The sequence below is a fragment of the Molothrus ater genome, chromosome 2 (genome assembly GCF_012460135.2).
Source record: "Molothrus ater isolate BHLD 08-10-18 breed brown headed cowbird chromosome 2, BPBGC_Mater_1.1, whole genome shotgun sequence".
Classification (NCBI taxonomy): Eukaryota; Metazoa; Chordata; class Aves; order Passeriformes; family Icteridae; genus Molothrus; species Molothrus ater.
In genome coordinates, this window is record NC_050479.2 from 91,761,766 (window position 1) to 91,780,721 (window position 18,956).

Genomic DNA, 18,956 nt, shown 5'->3' on the forward strand with positions numbered 1-18,956 from the left:
CTTCATTACAATAACTATTATCAATGTCATTATAATTAGAATTATATTATATGTTAATTAAAATATTAAACTGTTCTTATCTCAACCCACAGATTTTACCTTTTTGCTGATTCTCACCCCCATCCTACAGAGTGAGGTGTGAGTGAGGGGCTGTGTGGTACTGCCAGCTGGGGTAAACCACCAGACAGAAAAAAAAGACTGAAATTCCAAGTCCTTTAAACAGCCCGACACAAGATGAACTATCACAGCCATGCTGCTCACATACCTGCTGCAAGGATGAGCAAAAGGGAGGAGAAGGACCCACTCTCAAACATTTCTAACCTCAGAAAACCAAGACTAGCTATATTGCAGCCTAACATTCAGTCTATGTGAAAGATCAGTAATTACCACATGTATTACAAGACATTCATTTTCTTGAGCTGTCTAGACTAGCAAAGCTCTAGGGTGGGAAAGAGCATTCACTGGATAGGAAGGCAATATGGTTAGCACCCTAACTACAGGAAAGGAAGGGTTTCTCCAGCAAGATCCTTCCTACCCAGTTTCTGAGCCATGAAGACAGTACCGAACTCTGGATGACTAGTGTCATCAGCATCCCTATTTATAGGCAAATCCAGGCCTCCACTTGCGAAAGTATGGGCCTTTCAACTGAGAAGTTATCTACTGTTGTGCTCCCCCACCTTTGTTTCCCTTTGTTGTTGCTTTCAGAGTCTCACCACCATTCCCACCCAACCTCCTGCATTTTCCTAGGCTTGACCTTTCCTGCATCTCTGCTACTCCCTGCTTTTTATCCACACATACTACCAGAAAGCATTTGCCCTGTATGGCAACCCTTCCTACCAGGAGCAGCAGAGCAGTCAGTGAGCTGAGACTTGGCACCACACTCATCAAGACTCCTATTTAATTTTTACCTCCCCCCTCCAAGCTCCTGAATCAACGCCAAAGGGAACGTTCATTTTGGCAGTCAAGTCTCCCAGAAGAAAAGTTAAAGCCAAAGTGCTGGGGGTGGGACCAAGACAGCCTATTAATAGGCTGATTATAATATGAATTTGGGGAACTAGTCCCAAATATGCTTACCCTCCTGGACCTAGGGCTCTCAGGGGTGGAGTGGAATACCTAACTCAGCACTTTCAGCTTCTTTACTGCATCTGCAGCCAAGGAGGGTGGAAAATCCTGTCTGTACCCTGCCTCGCAAAAACATGGTTTGCCAGAAGGGAGGCTGAGCTATTGTTTTCTTCCCTTTTCCCCCAGAAAACAAGTTGCTCTCACACTTACATAGCAGCTCCCTCTGCCTCACCAGAAAAGACCTAGAATTGGAAAGCTTCCATCTTGGATTAAAAAGGGTGATATCAACAATTTTGCCGTGAATAAAAAAATCCAGAACGACTCCAAAAAGCAACACTGAGCAATCTAAGATGTCTCAAGTCCCTTCTCACCACCAGTTTCTCCAAAGCACACTAGACTGCTGAGGAAGGTAAGACTCCATGGATTGTTTGTCATCAAAACTTTTAAAATATCTGAGAGCATAAAGTGACAAAAGGTTTTGATTTCAGGAGACAGTCAGATTGCTATACCTGTAAAAGCAAGTTGCTTCCTTCCAGGTGGCAGCTCAAAACCTCTCCAAGCCCCCTTTAAAAGTGTTAGGATGAGGCAAGCATGCATGGTGGCAAAAGGAGTCCAAAGGCAGCAGCCAGTGGTACATGCCTACTCCAGCATAGCTAGAACCACCTCTCCAGCACACCCACAAGGCTGCTTCTCCAGCCTTCCCAAAATCCAGATTGTCCTTGCATGTCTTCACATTCTGCCATCAACTGACCTCCCACTCTAGCCTCACAACTCAGCCAGAGAATCAGGGGCAGAAGGCAGCACCTTGTGAACCTGACCTACATTTCCTCAACAGACATGACAAGACCTTAATAAAAACTCTGCAAAATTATGCCGTGAAGATGATCAAGTTCTCTTTTTTTTTTTTTTTCATTTTTCACAAACATCTCACAATCCTGGGCCCTTAGAAGCTGAAGGAGATATTACTACATTCACTTTTTACAGTTTGTCACATTGGCGCCACACTCTTTATGAAGATCAGAAGCTCTTACACACGAGTAACACACAGAGAGGACAAACTCTTCCTTAGCTGGGAGACACCTGGCCCCTGATCAAACCTACAGCTTTACCTTTGTAGCAGTAAATATGGAAAGACACACAGGTTTCAAAACACATGTCAATACACATTATGCTCATCTGTCAAACAAAGGAAAAAGCAAGACTAGTTTAGCATTATCAGACATACTTGATGAGTCTCTTCTGTAACACAAGACAGTGGAGCACGCACGTGCTGCATGGCTTGCATTCAATGTACTAAACAAAACTGAAATCAGCTTGCCAACAAACGAGAAGTCACAAGTTTTCATACATCTCAGATTTTATCCTAAGTTTTACAACTCTTTACTGCCTTAGCATCACCCAATACATTTCAAACCTCTGCTGCAAAGAAAGAGTTGGAAGAAAACACTGCTTCTAACACATGCACTATTAAATATTCAGGCCTTGATTCTCAAGCAAATTCTTTGCCTCCAATGGCAAGTTAGACATACAGACTTTGGCAGGTGTAGGATCTCCATTCCTCTGAGCACAAACCCACAATCTACCACCAAGCAAACTCTCTCATACCAAATATGCTGTGTGTGCACATATGGGTAAATACAGACACATACCAAACTTTCTCTGCTGAATTCACTTATGATTGAACTGCCTCATCACACGTCAAGGCACAGTATTGTAGCACAGGGAAACTCTGGTAGTCATCTTTCCCTCTCATCATATAGGTTATGCTGGATCACTGACCACAGAGCAATTAAGTTCAAAAAAAATGATTTCACAAGAAAACCAACAGATTTTTGAAATCCTGAGAGGATTTAATTAAGTCAATTGGTGCACTTCCAAGGGCTCTCCCCTTCATATTTTACAGAGAAGGAAAACAAAGCAGAGTCCAGATCTACTTCACCCAACAGGCCTTGAGTTCTTCTTTACCCAGGAGAAAACTCATGGACTTCAGCTTCAGCCACTAAATCTGCTTCAAAGCAATTCCACTGCTAAGCTAATGGCTGCAGGAGACTGCTCCTACATCCACTTAAACCAGCAGATGCTAATCTCTTCATCTGCCACAGATACACATGCCACTGGGGTCTGGACAGGATAAGCTGAACAGATGTTTAAGTGCACATTCAGCCTGGGGAATCATCTCCAGAGCTCAGCTGCCAGCTTCACAGGACACAGGAACTAAGGGATTTCTGGAGAGCTTTGAAGGACACAGGAACTAAGGAAATTCAGACACCTGTCCTTTTTTGTACCATTGCTGAGGGAAGCACTAATGCCAGCAGGAGGGTGGAAGCAGCATGCTCGTGTCATACCCATGGCTCCCAAATACCCCCAGATACATCCAACTCAGCAAACTGATCCATACCTAATGGCAAAAAGAGCATCGTGCCATAAAACCCTCAGCTCCTGCCTGGCCAGCTGTCAGAAGTCTCTGAGCAGTAATGCTCTGCACAGCATCAAGGGCAGCTCCCAAAGCAGTGCCTGGCCCCTACAATCAAAATGCACAAGGCAGTCCCAACTGCACAAGGAGAGCTCTCCACTTTCCTCCAGTAAGGAGACAAGGAAAGAAGCCCAGACAAGGATCTTAAAGACCTCATCATGCTATTGACCATCCCAAAATAATGACATCAGCTTTTTCGATTTACTGAAATGCACAGGACTCCTCTGAGGCAGATACAGCCTCTCCCACACTCAGAGAGGGGGGCAGAGAGATTCAGTTTGGTAACTTCGGAGGGACTCTGGAATTCTTCTGGGGGAAGATTCACGAACCAGCAACAACACAGACTCAAATGAAGCAGCTGATGCTTCACACCACAGCAGAGCCACACTTATCTACACCAGCAGACCCCAAGGGCTTGCACCTACCTGAGGTGTCCCAAGCTGTAGTATCGCGACTCTCCGTCCGTGGAGCGCACCACCTTGACGGTGAACATGGGCTGCAGCTGCCGCAGCTCCAGCAGCACGATGGCCAGGTAGTGGATGAAGAGCAGGGCATCCACCAGGGACACGGCGTACTGCACTATCCCTTGGTAGTTGGTGTCCTTCGAGTCCAAGATGCGAACGCCGTAGAAGAGCCAGTAGGAGAAGACAAAGAGGAAGATGAGGACCAGCAGAAGGGCCCGAAACACAAACACCCTGGGTAGGTCTGCCTTGGGTTGGCGGAAGAAAAGAGCCCAGGTCCCGATCAGGAGAATGAGGAGTTTAAACGCCACAGAGATGAACAGTCCCTCACACACAGTACCACATGGCTCCAGATCATCTCGCCACAGGATCTGGGGTAACAGAATGAAGGCAATGGGGGTAAGGAAGACTAGGAGTCCGAGAACAGCTGCCACTGTTAAGCCCAAGTAACGTTTGCAGTCCAACCCAACGCTGTCTTCCAGATCCTTACTGATCCGGGCAATGTCCTCCTGGGAAATACTGTGCTCAGAGGTGCCTGTGATTGCTGTTGTGGTCTCACCCCAGTTGTCATCCTGAAGGAGGGAGAGATAAATAGAAATAACATTGAAACAATCAGGCTAATTCTTCCAGATGTCCTATTTTTCTTGCCTGGAAAGATTGCTATGACAGTCTTAAGTTCCAGAAAAAATATACAGCAAAAGCAACACCTTTAACATAGTGAATAATCAACCCTGACAATTAGTAAAGGTTTGGAAACAACAGCAACTTGTCCAAACCAGTGACTATAAACATTAGGTGCTAAAAGCCCATAACTGCAGAGCAGGTAGCTCTGCTTGCTGTGCCACTCACTGTATCCCTAGAGGTTCTTCTTCCAGCACATTTAACGAGTTACATGACATAAGTCTTGGAAACTGTAGTAATCACCAGTTCCCATGTCCAGGGCAAGGACTAGTATTCTTCCAGCCCACAAATTCTGTAGTGCAACTGCACCACCAAAGCACCTGGAAGGGAAATTTTCATTTCAGCATTTCAAGCCAGTTGTTGTTGTTACACAATCAAAAACATGTTCACACATTATTTTTCCATCCATAATAGAAGCAACCACACCTCCAGCAAGTTCCTCCACTTCACTGTCTTTTATTCTCCTCTACAGTAGCACTGCCCTCAGTAGCTGACAATCTAATAGAAGTTTAGTTAAACCAACACATTACAGGTGATCACAGAGGATATTTTCAGGTATGGGGCTTTTAAGTTTAGAGGATCCTGGACTGCCAAGTAGCTCTGGTATTACAATCCAGGCCATTGTCAGAAGCCATTTATTCACAAAGAGGCTTACCTGAAATACAGTCACCATGCTGGCAAGTTTCAGATTACATTACGTGCTCTGAAAGTCTCATTTCTTCCCTAGCTAACATCAGACAATGTCTGCATTGGTTTTCCCATGCTACAATGCCTCCAATTGCTCCTTCTGGCTGCTGGCACAGCCAAAGAGCTACACTGACATGTATGGATTTGACTCACAGCTGCTGCTGGAGTGACTCATGCACATGGAGGCTCCTGATGCTTCCCACAAATGCATGCCAAAGAGTGGCAATGCATGTGGCTCTGCTGCTTGGCACCTGGCACCTTTGTAGCCACAATGCTCATTCAGAACCACATTTTTGCTTTTCTTCCTAAGAATATCTTCCTGCAGCCCTGTGTCATTAATAGGATTTACAACTTCCCTCAGACTTATCCAACTGCACATGCTGACCAAAACAACTTATTTGAAAGAGACAGGCATAATTTTAAACCTTTATTCACTTCTTTAAAGTGCTAGAGGAAAGAGTCTTTGGGAAAGGACTAGACTGAAGCAGCACAACTACTTGGAACAACTCCCAGCTCCATGGATTTAACTTCTAAAGCACTCCAAGACATGAATACCTCCCATGCCTAGAGCAGTAGGGTTTTGAGACAGACCAACCACAAATAGTCAGCATCTTGAATTAATATGAGGGGTTTTTGAGTCACTTCTCACCAAAGCAGAGGCCCCGGAAGAGATCTGCATTGTAGCATGTCCTGAAAAGCAGCATATTCCTGCCACATTGTACTCTTTAACAGCACCTCTGCAATTCAAGCATTTCAACTATTTTATGTTTATGCATTAAGTAGTTCTGCATAGTTTCCTCCATTTGATGAGCTGCAAAATTGTGCACAAAAGAGAAGGGACAGGAACACCAGGGCAGCTTAAGGCTACATCCCAGAAGACAACAGGCAACCCTAGTCACAGTTTAGCCCTTGAAAACTCCTGCCACTTGAAAAAGTGAACTACAGCCTAATGCAAAAAAAATGCACATTTATATGGAACCAGAGACTCAGAGAATGCTTTGGGTTGAAAGGGATTTTAAAGATCACTAGGTTCCAACCCTCCCGCCATGGGCAGGGTCATCTTTCACTAGACCAGGTTGCTCAAAGCCCCATCTAACCCAACCTTGGAACATTTCCAGGGATGGGGCAGCCACAACCTCTCTGTGCAATCTGTTCCAGTGCCTCCCCACCCTCACAGCAAATAATTTCTTCCTAATATCCAATCTACACCTACCCCCTTTCAGTTTAAAGCCATTCCCCCTTGTCCTATCACTGCATGCCCTTGTAAAAAGTCCCTCTCTGGCTCTCTTGTGGGCTCCTTTCAGATCCTGAAAGGCCACAAAATAAGGTCACCTCTGAGCCTTCTCTTCTCCAGGCTGAACAACCCCACCTGTCTCAGCCTCTCCTCACAGGAGAGGAAATATGAGGTTAAATCTCTAGAGGTACACAGTTGTTGGACCTAACTGAGGACACTCTCCCCCCTAGGAGAAAAGTCTGGCTCACACATCAACTTATTTAGCTTTGGCTTTAATTGAGGAGGGCTGCATGAAAACAAGGACTTAGGAATTCACCAGCGCCTTTAGAACTATTTGAAGTAACAGCTGGGACTCATGAAAAGAAGCAACTGATTACAAAACACCAAATTACAGGACATGAAATGATCACACCCCTAGGTACATGAATACTGTTACACAGTTTGGCTGGAAACTGCACACTGATTTCTTTTTTTTTTTTTTTGGTAAAGACAGAAGTGGAACCCCACAGCCAAGGATTAACAAACCCCAAATCCAGCCCAGGAGGTACTGAAGCATCCTGCATTCTAGGCCTTGCAGCACTAGGCATTCTTTGAAAATGAATATGCACCTTTACATCACCTGCTAGAGCAGAGCACTGGATCCATCCTAGGTACAGTCCAAATGCAGCATTAGTCTAGTTTTTACCAAACCCATTGTTAATGTACTGGCTTTTTCTGAGTCCACCCCTCCTTCACAGCTATTTCACACTAGTTTCACATCTCTTAATTCCCTTCCCTATTGGAATCCTGGTTCTAATGCACTTTACAAGATTACCTGGAGCAAATCCTGGATAAAAACTGAAATACATATATAGCTGAAAGGGCTGACCTGAATAATGCACAGTGAGACGATGGAAACAGAAGTTTATATAGAGCTTGACAGATGATACTCTGGAGAGAGAGTCAAAGTAGCGCCCAAGGAGTTGTCACATCAGCACTGGTGCTGTCAGAAACAGCACCCTCAGAACAAGACAGAGTGACTGAGATCTTGGCTGAATGCATGAGCAAAGGGCACCCATAAGCCACGATTCTTTACTAAACAGCATGCAAGCAATTCTTTCGTCCCATGAGAAAGAATTTCCAATTCTTCCCAATTCTTTCTTCTCATGAGCCAGCGAGCCCCTTGCTCTGTCCCACAACACACCCTGCAGGTTTGCTCCCAGCCCTCCTTACCTGGCCCTCCTCTGCCGGGAGGCGTCATTCCCGAGCAGTGGCTCTGCAGGAGGCGTCTGGATAGTGACGGACTTCTCGGACCGACTGCCGTCTTTGCTTCGGGGAGATTTGTGTCTGTCTCGGCTCCTTTTTCAAACAGAGGAGGAGGAGAACAATGTTACCAGTTACTCCATGGAGTAGGGCCTGAAAGGTGCTGCACCTCTACCTGCAACAGGTGCCCCAAGCACTAGATCGGACAAGTTTGTCCTTCTGTTGATCAACATAGACTCAGGCTGCTACAAAACAAGCTCTGGAGGAGGAGGTAGAAAGGGACCTTGCCCGGAGAAGCTGACAGGCCTGGAGGCTGGGACAGACCACCCCCTCAGTGACAGCAGAGGGGAGGAGAGGGATCCATGCCCACCACCTCACCTTCTCTTAAAACACCTTCCGTCAGTGCTCTGCTTAAAAGGAAAGCCTGCATGCTCCAAACAACTGGCAATTCCATTTGGAATTTACTGGTCTACACAGTTCTCAACCTACAAGAAAGTGTCTTGCAGGGACATGCCCAGTTAACACAAGGAATTAATCAATACAGCTTTAGTTCCTGCAAAGCAGAGTCTTGCCATCTCTGACCTTAACATTGTAGGACAATTGGTGAAGTTTATTTCCACTGGTTAATAACCTCAAGTTAACCTCTCACAAAGAAAGCAAGAACATCAAGGGTACAAGGCCAGTCTTTATTTCCAGAGCACCCTTGCAGACCTCACAGCTTCTCATCTGAGGAAGTCTCAAGATGAATTAAGCTCCATCAATCTGCTCACCAATGCTTTCCTCCCTGTTCCCACACAGACAGGAAAGCAGCCTTTACACTGGAAATCCTCACTGTGCTCAGGGACTGGCTTAACACTCATGAGTATCCCAGCTCTGCCTCTCTCTTGGAATTACCAAAGCCCAAAGGTTTCAGGGGATGACACTTTTTCCAGTTTATGAGCTCTAGGATTTTTATGTTGTTTTTGGAACTCTGAAGGCATCTTTCCACATAGCATTCTAAGTTTAAAAGGGCAATCTGTATTGGGGGTTGGATGCTAAAGAAGGGAAAAAAGGCAAACAAGACATGTTCTACTCGATAACTGGACTGTGAGCAAAGAGACTTCATGGAAGAATTCTTTTTCCAACCACACAGGGTAATTGCTTTCGAATTGCAAAATTATTTTGGACCAGCTCAGTAATAAGTTGCAAACAGTAAGTGGCACATATTTTAGATGTAAAATTAAGTATAGTGTAGGAAAAAAAAGAAAATAAAATGTTTCCAAAAGTTTCAGAGCAGATGGGTTTTCAGGCTGTTGAACTACCACAACAGAAAGGACTTGCTATTCAAGTTCAGAAAAGCCTAACTTCTAATCCAATCAACGCTGATAAAGGACTTGCTGCCGACTCAAGTACCACTCAAATTCTATTTAAAAAAACCTCAACACACCATTAACAGAGTAGGCTGGAGGAGGGTGGAGAGAGGCAGGAAGCCTTATTATTAGAGAATAAAGAAATGGTATCAGAGGACAACTAGCAATTATCAATTTAGGAAGTCTAACATGTCTTCTCCCTAGATGCTGTACTCATCCCTCATCCTTTAAGAGGGGAGTTAGGTAATCTTTTCTTTCTGCTGGCACTATCCCCATCTTTTTGGCCACACATAACCCCAGCATGCATCCAACAGGTTGAATATCAATGAATTAGCAGCTTCAAGTCTCCTCACTGTGTTCCCCACGAGGACTTTCCACATCTATCTTCTCCAGACATCTAGGTCCACCGATTTTATCCTGGCTTACAGGTTTTTTTTCCCATAGGACATATCCTAACTTAGAGCAGTAAGTAATTAAAACCAAACATTTCCTTACCCTTGTCTGTGAGCTTTTTTGGAGTGACCTGAGTAGTGGGAGTATCCCGAATATGTTGATTCTGTATCCATTGCAGCAGACATCGGGTGTGCACGGAAGGGGCACAGATTTTATTTAAAAGATGACTTCCTGGTGCTCCTGAGGTGGAGTCCGTGGTAAAAGTGCTTTCCTGGGTACTCTTTGCTTCCCAGTCATCGGTGAGTTCTGGTCCTCAGAGACTGAGTGAGCTTCACTTAAAAGGAATCTGATCAGAGGGGAGGGGAGGGAGGGTGCTTGGCTTCTCACGATTGACCTAAGAAACGAGAAACAGGCATGGAAGTGCACTCTAAGCAAAGCAAGACATCATCCCTGCTGCAGGAATTCCCTCACTCTGGCCACATATCACACTCATCAAGCCTGTCCTGCTCAGCCTCTCTTTCTGATCTAGTGAAATATATGCATTTGAAGAGCTTTAAATTAATTCAGTGCATCTGTTTTGCAGAGTTTAGCTCATTCATCTAAAAAGCTGGAAGAGACAGTCTGGGTCACCTGGTAGGGACAGTGACTCGGAGAAGGCACAGCAGCCTTAGAAACCAAAATTCACCCACAGAAAAATGGCCAGGCTTGGCTTCGACACCACATCTCTTGTCCTGCATGACACACAGCCCAAATAACCCCCCCTTTCAGAACAGCAGCATTACAGCCTATTTACAGGGGGAAGGGGTGGGGGTGAGGGCAACTTCTCTAGGAGAAATTCTGGAGAGAATCAGCCCACCATGTCTGAACCTGCTTCGTTTTCTTAACTGCAAGGTGTGCCCATTATACAGGCATTAGTTACTGTACAGTCAATGGCACTGTGAACACCTCCCTCTCTTTGTAACCTTTGTCTCCAGAAGCTAATTCGGGCCTTGAAGAATTCAATTTTATTAAAAATCATCTCTAAATATACACATACTAATAACACTGGGGAGAGTCGATTAGAGATCACATCTAGCTTATATGGGCCAACATTTCCTACAATGTACTTCCACTTGGAAAAGCAGCTGAAGTCACATCTGTAAAGGGCAGAAGAGGGTCATGCTTTTTGGGGCAGGAGCAGGGCAACATTAGAACAATTTCCAACAGTAACATGTCAAAACCCCCGAGCCCTGTGGGAAGGAAGGGTAGATAGACATCATCCCACTTTCCAAATCCTCATCCTGCGGTAGGTGAGAAGAGACATGGAAAGGAGGGGCGTTAAGGAGTTGATCACCAGTTTGGGGAAACACATGCTATTAGGGAAGAGGGAAGGGTTGCAGCTATGGACAGAGGTACCTTGACACAGCCCAGCACTCCTGTGGCACACAGGAGCCCTCTCACATGCCTTCTGCCCAAGCAACTGCTGCCTCCAGCCAACAGAGCACTAAAGCCATGCCATGCTTTCAGAGTGGGCAAAAGAGCGCTTGAAATTAGACTCCTCTGTAATTTTCTGCTCATAGCAGTTTTTGAAGGTGTTAACAATAAAAAAAGGCAACCACTGCTTTCATCTCTCTCCTTCCCCAAAGACAGAGGGACAACAACAGAAATCCTGGTTTGGCCAACTATTCTTGCGAGCCATAAGATTCCTCCACTAACACCTCCACAGAGGCTCGCAGCAGAGCAGAGAGCTCTGCCACGTGCAAGCACTGCCAAAGAACCAAGCCTCTTCCCCACAGGGTTCCTTGGCGGGAGGTGCAATCTGCAACAAAGTAAAGCAGCACCCCCATTGCATCCAGAGCAGCAGGTATTGGCACAACACTGGCTTTCCAGGGCTCCTGGAAAGCAGAAAGGCATGGGGACTTGGGTGTACAGGATTCCCAAGCTCTAAGAGCACATTGTAACTCAGAGAATACAAAAAGGACAAATAAGGATGGGACCATAAGGCCCAGTTTCAGGAGGAAAGGAATGAGGATGGATTAAAATACAGTTAAACAAAGCCAAGGCACAGCACAGTTTGGAAAATGGCATCATTACTATAACAAGAATAAAAATCCCCCAGCCTAGGATGTGATGTTAACACTCATTAACTCCCTGGATTTGCACACAGCCTGTACCTTACTGCTCCAGCAATAGGCTCATTAAAGCTGATTTTTACCTCTACTGTCCTGCTAGGCAACACAGAAAAATTCTTTCTCTCTCTCTGTCTTCCTCTGATAAATGGAGATGAGGCCACGACCCCCCTGCGTTCAAAAAGCAGGATGAGGAGATGGCTACACAGGACTTTACAGTCATTAGGCACCACGGACCAGAAACACCCTCAGTTGAACAAAAGGTGACAAGTTATTGTAGTCTTAAACCACTGTTTGTGATGTTACTGGAGTCCCTTTGAGAACAGCCATTACCTTTACAGATACATATCACTGCATTATAGGAAAAGGAAAAGCAAGGGGAGCTGCTGGCATATATCAGTAAAGGTTATGTATTTTTCTAGCCCTCTAGGAAAGTAAAAACTCTCACCCTTTTCCTCTAACCACATAAAAGAATTTTCCCCCATATCCCAGGTATAAGAACCAGAGCTGAGGCAGGGACTGGGAATAGAGCTCCTCTTTTGACCCCTCTCACCCCATCGGCACAGGACCATACTTCTCTGGAGGCCTCTGGGAACATTTCTGCAGGCAGAGGCTGCTGTGGAAATGCACAGGCTGCCTGGGCAGGTACCATGAACAAGCAGTGCCCATTTGATGGTGAGTGAAGTAAGGCAGTGCTCAGGCACCAGGCAGAAAAGACCAACACCGGAACATCAGGGCAGGCTGGATCATGCCAACTTTCCCTTTCTGTGTAAGCAAGAGCAACGGTTTTGACACAGCTCTGTGAAAAGTCAACAAGGCGGCCCCCAAAAACCATCAAGTCTCCTGGATCACCGTCAAAAGCAGTAATCTCAGAAGTATTTCCCAACCTAAATGATTCTAGGATGAACTCAGGGACTCTGCACCTCCTCTTTGCCCCAACTGCAGGGCACACCAGTGGCTAAATAATCTTCCTGTCAAGGCACTCACAGGCCAGCCAAGAACAAAATACATCTGCCCAACCTCAGCTGCAAAAAGCAGAAGACCACTGGCTTTGCCTGGTGCCCAACTGAGAATGATTGTCAAGAAGGCTTCCTAGATTTGTCCGACAGAGGCTAGCCTGGATTGCTAGATAGACACCACGCCCAGCCAAGAAGGGAGCAGCACAGTCTAAACACACACTCCCCATAGCCATGCCAAGGCAGTTACCCACCTCCTGCTCTATTTCACAGCAGGAAGGCAGGGCAGCCTTACACCACAAAAGCTTCTGAAACTACTGTGAAGGAGGTAAGGAAGGGACCAAAATACAATTAACAAGCTAAACTACACCTCTGGGTTGGAGCTCTTCCAATGGCATAGACAGAAGTCAACACTGGATTAGCCATCAACCCAAGAGTGGCCATTACTGGAGCCTGAGGAGACATAGAGAAGACAAGTTGTCCTCATGTCCTTCATAACTCAACCATATCCAAACTGAGCACAGTCTTCACACACCTCCACTACTAAATCACTGCTAATGATGATTCCTACCCTACCCCTCTGGGTAAGAACAAGTGTTCTGCTTAAAGTAGCAGCCCCATCATGTGGGGCCTCAGCCCTTCACAAAAGAGCCTGAATTCAGAGTACAACATAGTCAATTGAAATGGCTTCACAAATGATCATTACATCTTGCAGGACTGTGCTGAAGGCATGGTCTGTTTGCAGAGCTTCTGGCCCTGCATGAAACAAAGCTCTGCTGGCCTGAGGGTACAGTTGCACTGTATTTCAGCATTGACAAGAAGGCTGGTGTAGTCGCTTCCACCTCCGCACCACGGTTCACCACTCTCGGTTGTGTCAACACAATTCTCAGCAAGCAAACAGCACTGCTGGAAAACAAAACAAAAAATCCCCTTTCGCCCCCCTGCCACGCTTTTGTCTTGGATCCTTTCCGTGACCTAGTTCACAGCACAGCTCCAAACATCAAAACCAGCATCAGGGTGAATAGCAGCACAAGGGAACAGCTAGAGGGGAGATGGGAATGCGTCCTCTGCTCCACCACGACAGTTGTATAAACTGTACACCCAGAACATTGCTCCCAGTAGGGCCAGCACTCACACTTTGCCTTTCCCCTATTCACTGATGACAGAAAGAAGCCAAGTACTAGATGGAAAACAATGGTAAGGGCACCCCGAAGTAAATTTTGGGACCCTGTGCTGGCAAGGACTGCCGCACCCTGCATGACAGTGAAGAAATGTAGCTACCCCTGAATACCGCAGAGATCACTGTAATTACAGTTCCTACGCAGCTACACAACTCATTGTAACTCCCTCTTTTCATATGCTCATAAATCTCAAAAAGAGTTCTTTTGAATTGCTATTTTCCACACTGGAAGCCCAATCCTATTTCCAATGAAGTTTGCTTTGTGATAGTCTTCAAGGGAGAGCAGTTTGGCTCCCAGCCCAAGAGAAATTTAAAAGAGCAAGTTGCATCTTTAAATCAAAGAGGGCAAACGCAAACAACGGCTCCCTTTACATCCCATGCCTTCCCAATGGATTTTCCCCTGTGAAGTTGAGGCAAATAACTCCAGAGCAGCTCATCTTTGAAATCTTTGCACAGTTTGAATCTTGCTCTGTTTAAAACTTGCAATCAATTAGAGTTTACCAGTCAGTTCATGAAGTTGTGTGTATTTGGAAGTGCCATCTGGAGCGCAAAGCAGCCACAAGTGTCCGTGAGGATGTGCGCAGAATTCAGCTCCAAACACCGTCAGCCTCACTTGTTAAACAGCACCAGCTGTCTACAGGGTAATGGATGCCCACAAGCTATTGCACTGAGAAATCTTCTTTTCCCTTCATTTAGTGAAACGAAGAGCTTTGCAAATCAAACACACCGAACCTCAAGCGCTGAGGGCTCAAAAGTAAAAACAATTAAGAGGGCTAAGCAGTGAGGAAGCTTTTCCAAATCCGGCATTGGCCTGGCTGCACAGTACTGCTGCAGCACATTCCCATTATTCACTTCAGGAAAATGAGAAGTTGCGTAACTTCAACTGCAGACATAGTAAGACCTATGAGCAATGCCACAGGAACCTCTTGCTTTTGAATTTCCTGAGCAGGCCCCAATCCAGCAACTTGATCCGGAAGCACATAAGTTCATCCATGCTCATCTACTTGCAGAGCCAAGACTTCCAGTTTTAATGGGCAATGAGCTTTGGGAAACAAGGTTTTTCTAAAATATTTGTATTTATTTTTGCATGTCATTAAATAAGGTCAATTTTGGCCATATATATTTAATATATAATTATATATATATGTATATATAAATAAAACTAAACCATGGCTTTTACTCTATGGTGGAGGCTCTTGATTTGCAAGCCACTCATTCTAAAAAACCCCATTTAGTAGTCAGCAAATTCAAGCCCTTTAGCAATAGGTTCTATTTTCTTTTGCTTCTCAGAGGCTCCTCAGAAAGATTTCACAGATCCCCTGGAATTTCCAGCCCCAAAGCTGAAAACCATTAGTCCATGACATGGGTATTTCACAAGGAAAAGCCACTTGGTTCACTGAAGCAATCCACTGTTTAATCAGAACATGCAGCACACAGGTCTGAAAACACAGCAACTGACAAGAGAAATACCCAGGCAAAACCACCACTCAAGTGAGTGGAGTTTCCAAGCAGTGACCCCCAGCCTCTTGTCCCCCCATTACACAGCTGGAAGCTCTCTACATGGGGCCCATCTATGAAGCACTTCCCTGGAGGATGTTCTTTGCCCACTCCAAGAGCCACATCTGTGCTGACCAGGTTTCTGAAGCACAATGAGCATTTGAGACTCAATCATGCAAACTACGCCTCAGTGCCATCCTGTGAGACTGGTGAAAGCTTGTGCTTCCTCATTCATGGGTCTGTTCCATGCTGCCAGATCTTCCAGTGCTCCTCTTAACTCCAGAGCCATGCAGTGGGGCACAAGGTAGTGTGGCCTCAACCTCAGGACACCAGGGCACCTGGGACTGTGCACAGGAATACAGTTTTCCACATTGACATTTAAAATAAAACAAACGGGGAAAAGAGTCTCACAAGACACCGCTGACTCTGTCTATCCCAACAGGCAGTACCTGTACCTCATTTTCAGTACTTGCTTTTAGCTGTAGCACTTAAATACTGAGTTAGCATTAAAAGGTATGAACTGCAAAAGGTTTATCTAGTGAAAGAGCACTCCCTCCTTTAAGACACTTCATATCTGACAGCATTTTCTATTTAAATTTAGAACAAAAAAGAAGTCGACAGACCCTGAGAAAATCCCCAGGACACAGCACATTCTGGGACTCCACAGAATGGAGTCTCTCTACATCTCCCTCATGCTCAAATCTGTAGAATTCCAATGCCATTCTGCCCTTGCAAGGAGAGAGGGCAAAGGTATTGACCCCAGAGGAAATAACCATTGTTTTTTAATTTGACCCAAGTCAGAAAATTCTGACATACAGGCTAATGAGGAATTAAAAGAAGTACTAAGATTGTTTTTACACAGGTTCATTTTCTTCTTCCAAGCAACAGTACCAGACATCGAGAAACAGGAGCTCACTATTTCCCACCAGCAGAACTGGACATCACAGCTCTCCACTCAGGTCTGCCTCTCAGCTCCCCACAAAGCAGCACAAGCCCTGCAGCAGCAAAGTCACATTTCTGACACCATCCTTTGCTTTGGTTGCAAGAGGTGGGGGTGTAAGGAAGGCAGGCTACAACAACACAACACGCAGTTCTGCTAGTACAACTGCAATCATTTGGTAGTGTTGTCCTAGTACTGTACCCCAGTCTCACAATGACAGGAAGCCCTCTCCAGGTGCGCATATCCATAAGACAACAGCCACCAGGAACAACTGCCACTGCGAACCAAAACCAAAAGGCCAGAAGCAACTACTGGGAGCTACTGGTCACTGGCTGGGAACAGTTAGATATTTGCCTGGCTGGTTCCAGTACAGCCTGGGATTATTCCAAAATTTCAGCTATAGGGAACATTTTTAAAGGAGGTTTTCTACAAGACTCCATTCACATTTATTTTTCAAAATTAACAACTGTAGTGATCACTGAGCCAACACTGGCCTCGTAGCTGTGGCCAGCTAAATAGCCAAACCCAGTGGGGGAAAAGAGCCAAGCATGGTCAAAACGAAGCTTTTCAAAGGTGGCAAAGCACTGCTGAAGCTCCCTTCTCCACAACTCTCCTCCTTGAAGTCAGGCTGAGCTCACAGGCAATGGTATCAGAGAAAATACTTCATAACATCCTAATTTGCACTTCCAGCCAGCGTGACTCCATTTCTTAACTCTTTATAGATCTAGTGGGCAGTTCATTACTGACAAACTCAGGGTCAAAAAAATCCCACTGCTCAAACAGCCACAGAATCGCCCAGCTGCCTCCTCAGATCGAAAACCCTGCCATCAAGTCACTTATGCTTTCACCGGCTCTGCAATTCAAGGAGTTCAACCCTCGGCATAAGAGAGTCAGTTCACCACCTTGACAACCTTCTGAATAAAAAACCAAACCCCCTATGTTATTTCGCAGCAGCTCGCTCTCCTTCCCGTCACTCCTGCTCCCCCTCCCGTGCTGCCCAGCGGGATGAGCCCAAACACAGAGCAGTTTGTTTCACACGCCATGGGCAGGCAAGGCACCACCGGCAGAGCATTCACACCAGCGCGGAGCCTCTCGTACCAGCAGCGCACGGGCTCCTTGCAGGGCGAGGCTCGGCAGACAGAGCGCTCCTGCGCCCACGGCCCTCGCCGGCACCGAGCGCCTTCTCCCGGGATGCCGAGACCGCGGACCCGCCGCCCCCGCAGCCTCACGGCGGGCAGGCTGAGCCCCGGCCGGCAGGAGGGAGGCCCCCGCCCGCCTTCCACCATCGCCCAGGCACGGGAACCAGCGCGCAGCGCGGAAAGCGCCGGGCAGGGCAGCGGGACGCGGCGGGCTGGCCCCGCAGCGGGCACCGCCGGGGCCCTCAGCAGCACCGCCCGGCCGGGCACGGACCCTGCGGCCAGGCGCGGGAGCCGGAGGCTGCCACACCGCCGCTCCCGCCGCCCCAGCACCGGGGTCCCGGCGGCGGGAGGGCGTGGTAGGGGGCAGCGGCATCGCCCCCCCCGCACCGCGGCCGGCCCCGCACAGACAGACGGACGGGCGGGCGGATGGACGGACTCACCTCCCTCCCGCGGCCGTCCCATGCTGCTGCCGGCACCGACCCAACCCTCCGCCGCCGCGCCGCTCCCCGCCACCTTCCCCGGCGGCGGCCGCCGTCGCTGCTGCCGCTTTCCGCTTCCTGTGCCCGGCACCGCCCCGCAGCCCGTCCCTCCCCCGCCGGAGCCACCGCCCCCGGGCGAGGCTCGCCTGCCCTGGCAGCGGCCGCCCTCACGGTACCTGAGACTCCGGCATCCCAAATCCCTCGGAGCCGGGCCCTGTTGCAGCCGCACCTGGTGGGGCTGTGCGGCCGGACCCGCTGCTCAGCCCCCGAGGCCCGATTTGACGCTTGAACCTCTCCCCGTAGTTCAGCCTCCTCCGCACCTCGGGCGTACACGCGCTCCTTCACATCTCCTGCCGCTGCTTTCCCCATCGCCGCCCTCCTTGCTCCCCGTGCCCAGCCCATGAGCCCCGCAGCTCTTCCAAGGCTCTGCAGCTCTCCTCCACACAGCCAAGCTCCTCGACTGTCCTATGCTGTCACCTTCTCCTCCAAGAGAAAGATCGGTCCGTTGGAGCTATCCCATCCCAGACTACGGTGTCCTTGGGTTTCCTCTAAGGCTAAGTGTATTCCCAGGCACTCTAATGCCTCGCTTTGGGGATGGCTTGGTCTGTTCCTCCACCCAAAGCCTGCAGCTGCAGCGCCCTTTGGCCCTGGTCACAAGAGGACTGCCATGAGGAAGGACCTCCTGCCGCCCAGGGAGAAGGGTCTGCTTTGCCTGAAGCCTGCCTAGGGCAGCAAATTCCTGGCACCACTTGCTCCGGGCAGGTGGGAAGGAAACCGGAGAGTCCTGTGTTAGCACAAGTAATTTTTTCTACATGTAAATGTTGCTCCTATTTCATTTTACCTTTGGGGTTTTTTACCCTTTAAAAATATTTACATTTCAGGACATACAACGAGCTAGGAACTGGAAACGTATGAAGAAAATCTAGACCTCCTAGATTCCAGTCCTACACTTTGAACTGCTCAGGTATGACCCAGGCAACAAATGGAACAAATGCAGAAGAAACTGAAGTTATTAGAGAATGTATGTTTTACCTTATTGTGGCTTCTGTAGATGGCATGTTTTATTTTTTCCCTC

General features: G+C 47.3%; 1 protein-coding gene across 1 annotated transcript in view; it reads right to left on the reverse strand.

Annotated features, from left to right (window-relative positions):
- VANGL1 (VANGL planar cell polarity protein 1) overlaps positions 1-17,903 on the reverse strand; it is a 46,319-nt gene extending 28,416 nt beyond the window's left edge. Inside the window, 5 exon segments of the mRNA XM_036388125.1 lie at positions 3,961-4,568; positions 7,811-7,824; positions 7,827-7,936; positions 9,685-9,976; positions 17,843-17,903. Of these exon segments, the coding sequence (XP_036244018.1) occupies positions 3,961-4,568; positions 7,811-7,824; positions 7,827-7,936; positions 9,685-9,767 (815 nt within the window). The 5' untranslated portion in view covers positions 9,768-9,976; positions 17,843-17,903.
- Between the last annotated feature and the right edge of the window lie 1,053 nt (positions 17,904-18,956).